Source organism: Geospiza fortis, unplaced genomic scaffold (assembly GCF_000277835.1).
Source record: "Geospiza fortis unplaced genomic scaffold, GeoFor_1.0 scaffold173, whole genome shotgun sequence".
Classification (NCBI taxonomy): domain Eukaryota; kingdom Metazoa; phylum Chordata; class Aves; order Passeriformes; family Thraupidae; genus Geospiza; species Geospiza fortis.
This window is the reverse complement of record NW_005054334.1, coordinates 3985159-3991244: the sequence shown is the minus strand read 5'-3', so window position 1 is coordinate 3991244 and position 6086 is coordinate 3985159. Positions and strand designations below refer to the sequence as shown.

At 44.5% G+C, this 6086-nt stretch overlaps 1 protein-coding gene across 1 annotated transcript in view; it reads right to left on the bottom strand.

Annotated features, from left to right (window-relative positions):
* CACNA1I (calcium voltage-gated channel subunit alpha1 I) overlaps positions 1-6086 on the bottom strand; it is a 164764-nt gene that overhangs the window by 7257 nt on the left and 151421 nt on the right. The window contains exons 30-33 of the mRNA XM_031057759.1: positions 3449-3527; positions 2769-2890; positions 1708-2046; positions 955-1101 (exon numbers count right to left, since the gene is read on the bottom strand). Of these exons, the coding sequence (XP_030913619.1) occupies positions 955-1101; positions 1708-2046; positions 2769-2890; positions 3449-3527 (687 nt within the window). The remainder of the gene's footprint in view (positions 1-954; positions 1102-1707; positions 2047-2768; positions 2891-3448; positions 3528-6086) is intronic.

The following is a 6086-nucleotide window of genomic DNA, read 5'->3' as shown; positions in this document are numbered from 1 at the left end:
TCTCTTTCCCTAAGTTTCCTTGTTTCTTTATAAGCTATAACAACATATCCAGTCAGTTAATGGGAAGGAGTGGGTGAAGTTTGCCACTGATGTATTAATTTACTGTCAAAAGAACCACACTACTGCTACATGTCTGACCACACAAAATCAGAGCACCTACATACAATAAAATTATTTCAGAATCAAATTAGTTCTGCTACTCACCTAACCCTTCCCAGAATATTTTGCTCCTCAGGTTTCACAACCCGAAAGACTAATTGCTTAGGAAGAAGTTTTCCAAAGCCTCTACCAACTTCAGTAGCTCAAGTCTAAGCCATTTGGTCCTGCTCTTAGCAACAACCCATTTGTCAGCCAACAAACTTTCTCAGTGGGCTCACTTTTATTTAGTTTTTGCTCAAACTAATTAACTGGTTTTCAACACAAACCAATCCTTGCTCACAGACGTGACTCTATTCAACAAAACATTTAAACATGTGCTTAACTGTTTGACCTCAATAGGGAATAAGCAAGCACATGCTTAAAACGAGGACAAAACACAAGCTTAAATCTCCCACTGAATTGCTCCTGAGTGGTCTCATTGGGGTGAGATCCTTAGAGTCCTCTGTCCAACATGAGCCTGAACCTAGACTTTTCTTGCAGAATTGTACACAACAAGAGCTGCCAAGGGATGCCTTCATAGTCATTTCTCTACAGGTCATTCAGTCCCTCCTGACACGTGTCCTGTCACGTCTCACTTTTCCACCACCTCAAACATCCACGTGTGGCTGAGGAGGGCAGGCCTGTACTAGAGGCAGTACCAGCACTTCACAACAGATAACAAACACAGGTCCACAAGCTCTACTGTCTACACAATCTACAGCGAGGAGCACACATGGGACGACCTGCGGGCCCGTGGGTGTGGGTGTGCAGGTCTGGGGGGAAGAGTCCCCTCACACATCCTCGTACGCAGGTTACCTCTTGCTTGTCATGGTTACACTTCTCGCACATGGCCGGCGAGGAGTAATGATGGAAGACGGAGCCCGATAGGTTATCGATGATCATTAACTCCCCGTCGAAGGAGTCCTTAATAATTAAAGAGACACTGTCCAGCCATAAGTTCTCCTAGGGGACAAGAAAGGGGGGAGGATGGGAGAGATCATTTTAAGAATGTCGAGTTTTTTGCTTTCAAGTTTCATGTGAATTTGGGGCTGGGTTCTCCACCCTGACTCATCTGGAGCAGCATCTTGTTCTGCAGGTACTTGCACAGGGTCACTGGGGGAAACATTTGCCTCCACAAGGTGTGTAAAGGTGCCAGAGTTCAATGAAAAAAAAAATAATAAGGAGGGACAGTCTTCACTCACTTTCAGTGCTCACATCTCCCTTCCAGCTCTGCTGGAGTCACTCACTCTTGATCTGCCATTTCTCCTGCACTCTTCTCCTGAGCTCCCCTCTCAAATTTGCTCCTGTCACACCTTTAGCTGATCTGCTCCATCCCTTCTCTGCTGGCCCTCAGGTTCCTACACCATGATGACAATGAACAGGACACACTGCTGTCATAGCCTTGACCCTACATTATCCTATCAACTCAGAAGTCTACTGCTGAAAGCAAACCTTTCACCCTGAGGTGGAAGACTCTGGTACTGCTAAGCCCTGAATCATCTGAGCTGCCCAGCTAATGCCCACAGCTCCTTGCTGCAGTCTGGTTAGTAAGTTCAAAGGTGTACTCACCTGGGCTGGAGAGTAACATCTCATGCACAGATGTCCTTCGGGTTCTGTTCTACCACCACCTCCTCCTGTTCCTGCTCCTTTTCCCTGTCCTGAATTTGGAGAGCCTGACTTGTGGGAGCACAGCCCGTGAGTAATTTCCATCTCAAGCTCAGCATCCATCTCTGCATCCTCCTGGGCCTCCTTGTTGCTGTCGTCGAGATGTTTCATGAGCACAGCTACCACCACGTTGATGAGGACAAACTGGGCTGTGAGCACAAAGCTGACAAAGTACAGTGGGGAGATGAACTGCAGGTTGCTGAGACAGCTCCGGTCATCGTGGCTGCAGTCACGCAAGGTATCCTTGAGGGGAAGTTGGGATTGAGAGGGAACCATGGAAGGAAGGAAAGACTAAAGTAAGAACAGAAACTTGGCTGTTCTGTCAAAAAACGCTGATGCTAATGGAAAGAACAAGGCAGACACTTCTGTTAGCCCATGCCTTTTGGCATAACTCCCCAAAGAATCTGGGAAGCTCTCTGTCCATATGCTGTTTGCTTCAAAGCAAAACCATCCAAAGGCATATGAAGCAAACTTTCAGACCATGACATGTTGCTGCCACCGTAGCCCCACACATGTGAACAAGACCAAAAATGAGCAGGTTGGTACTACCTTCTTCCATCTATTCTCAAAACCATTTGTGATGAAAGAACTTTCCTTTCTCCATGTCCTCTGAAGGAAGTATTTATTTTGTGTTTTCCTGGTAACTGCAGATGAGTGCCATGTCCAACATGTCCTGTGCAGTCCTGACTACACTGGATATTCCCTCAGCCTAAAGGATTTTCTTGTTCCTCCCAAGGAAAATTGGCAATTTTTCAATCAGATGTCTCCAGGACTAGACGAGCCCAAGGCATGAGTTACCATAGTGGGGAGAGAGACTCTGGACCAAGCAGGGACCTTATCCAGCAACCCAGCTTCTGTGTTCTGTTCCCCTTCCCTTTGCTAGCCCAAGCTCTGCTGAACAGACCACACATCAGAATTTCTCTTTCCCCACAAACAGGAGATCCTTGCCTCCAAGTCCCAGTTACCTTCATGATCCCATTCCAGTTGTCACCAGTGGACACCTGGAAAAGTGTGAGGAAGGCCATCCCGAAGTTCTCGAAGGTGGCATGGCGGCTCATGCCCTCACAGGGGTTCTCATCATTGCACACTGAAAAACAAGGGGAGCGCAGGGCACAACACTCAGGGGAGGACACACTACCAGCCCTGACACCAACAACATGGACTCACAACCTGAAGACCTTAGGTAATGAATGGTATCAACACCTTGCCCAACAGTTGGCTGTTGGCCATCAATATGGAAAAATCCCAGATGGCCCAGCCCCAGGATATCAGGCAATGTAACTGCTGCTCAGGGGAATCCTCCCAGCATGTCATTGTCCTGCCTTTCTTCTTCATCAATATTCTATGGCAAGAGATGTAAATAAGATTTCACAAACTTTTTCTTGTAATCTTGAAGGCAATGTCAGGGACAGAGTACAGTAAAAGCAAATGTTTAAGAATGTAAGAGAAAATAGAGGCTGCTCTTATTTTGTTAGCCTGTTAGGATAACAACAATTTAGAGGGAAATTCCTCTTACATCAATTATGCATAAGGGAGAATGAAGTGCATCAAAAACTCAGTCCCTTTATTGAGGAGTTCTGATTTTGAGAAACCCCAACCAGTATGTCTGTGGCTCACACTGAAGTGTGGTCTGCTTGAGACTTACCCAATTTTCCAAAGAGCTCCACTCCTAGAGCAGCGTAGATGAAAAAGAGGAGCATGAAAAGGAGTCCAAGGTTTCCCACCTAAAAGCAAAGGCACCATCAGCCTATCCCAAAGCCTATTTCATCTGTACAGAAAGTGTTTCTGCATTTCCAAGTCTGAAGAAAGTGAAATCTCGGGATACAAATGCAACCGAACAATTGCTCAACAGTTGAGAAATGTTCAATGGTGGATCCAGTTGCCATCAGGGCTGGGGGAAGAGCAGGAAGGTGTGAAGAGAAGGCATGGAAAAATTAAGGACTTAATGGGTTTTTTGAAACACTAAACAGTTTCTGGTTTGAATGCATGTGGTCACTGGGCCTACGTTAGGATTATCACTTCAGGAATCTAATTTAGTCATTGCAACTGCTGTGCCATCCAAATTCGGGAGAGAAATAAATGATTCAGCCCACCCACTCCCCTGGACTGCCACATCCTGGCTCCCTATATACTCACTGGAAGGAATTATTTCTGATGACTAAATTAGACACCATAGTAAATGCTGTGAAAGCACAGTGCTGGGTCTGTGTCTACAGGGCGTTAAGAAAAGGAAGTTAATAAAACTTAGCTAAGGACTACATTTCCAAAGGGCTCTTTAAAGCTCTATTCACTATTAAGAATTGCTGCAGTGTAAGAAAGACGGGAAGGGAATTGAAACAGGACAACTGGAGATGCCTTGTATGCCCTTAGCAAGCCAAAATCCCTGATTTGAGTCTGTGCTCCAGGAACAAAAAGAGAAAGGTCAGGAAGAGGAGAAAGTGCAAGGGAAAGGACAGCTTACTTTAAGCTACTTCATTTGGCAAAGCCAATAAATCTTAGAGAATAATATTACAGATAATTCAATTGTCCCCTGAAGACCCTGTGTATAAAATATGGAGACTAGATTCATTCTTTTAACGCTGAAACTGGTGGATTTTAGACCTTTAAGTTCAGATTTTTATGCAACTATAAGTATGGAGGGCTTTTTTTATCCCTGCTACATAACTTTATTAATCAAAGCCAACCTGTTATAGGAAGTAGCAAAAGCCAGTCAATAGGAAGTCATAGGCTTTGATACTGGAGGGATTAAGTACTGCTTGTTATTATCTTCCAGGGAATACCTAGAGACCAAACTTTCAGACATCTGTTTGCTTTGAGGCAGGTATTACTAACCTCCAAAAAACCTGGCCTACAAACTTGGTTAGCAAAGGAGCTTTAGGCAAATGGGAAAAATCAAAAATGAGAAAGTGTGGAAGAATATACTTGTGGTTTTTGGCTTGGACTAGAAACAGAGACTCACAGGTTCCACCTGTGCTCTTTGCCATCTTGAGCAAAACACTTAACTGTCTGATGACTCTGTTCTTCTGTCTACATGACAGGGATATGAATATTTCTTCCTCTCTTATTTATTATCTGTATTTTGGGGGTAGAAGTTGAATCTCATCATTTAAGTGCAAATATATTGCAGAATCCTCTTACCAACAGTTTCTGGATACTATTTCTTAATATCTGTGTGCATTTTTCTGGGTTTCAGAATAAGCATGCCACAGACATGCAGACACTGGATCTGAAGACCTGCTCTGTCCCAGATCCTTTCCTGAGAAAAATCATCTGTTGTGGCTTCTGGAATGGAAAAGAGCAAGGTGCAAAGAAGCTGCACTGAGCCAGTCTGTGGCAGCAGAGCTAATAAAAAACTAATAAAAATTTACATTCCAGATCTGCCTGGACTAAGAACATCCTTTATCTCCCCTTCCTTCTATTGTCCAGTGTATCTCAGCCCACAACTATCCTGAATGATGTTGTATATCCTACAAATGAATTATTAATATTGCTGTTATTACTATTATTATAATAAATCACAAATAATTATTGCTTAATAAAAAGCATGGAAGACCAGACAGAGTTCAGGATCCATAAAAGATCAGAGTTTCCTTTTCACTTTTGTGCCATCATATTCCACTAATTCAGATTGACATTTATTGTCACCCACACCAGAAGTAAATTCCCTGGGTAACTACTCATGCTGTTTTCAGATTGATTCCCAGCTCATCATCACTCACCAGCACTGGCACATTAGCTGATAAATCAACTGACAAATGCCTGTGCATTTTGATATCACGCAGTAGAGCTGCCTTCTCAGGGCCTGCCAAGGGACCGGTCTGATGTATGATCGGCAGAGCCACTTGGTGCCATTACTCCTTGCTTAACAATTCTCCCCCAGCAATCCAAAAGGAAGGGGACCAGACTCCCTGACTGCTCATCCATCACGGAGGATGCTCACAGTGGGCTTGAAGCCTGTGTAAAGCACGGTGTCAGCATCTCGTTTGGGAGCAGCTGCCACTCACAGCTCATGAGATCCTTCTGTCTCGATGCCTTGCAGCAGACACTTAACTGCCGGCTGTGTGAGCCACAACACAGCGTGTCACTGCTTCTCATGCATGAGATGCTCAGAAACACAAAGGGATCCAGGAGGAGGAAAGAAGAAAAAATAGGAAGGCGGAAGCACTGGCTAAGAAAAGGAGAGTGCAAATGAAAGAGAAGGAGGGAAAAGGTGACACATTCAGGGAAGGGTAAGAGCTGCAGTGATGGAAAGATGTCCTTTCCTCCTGAAATGGCTTCCGATC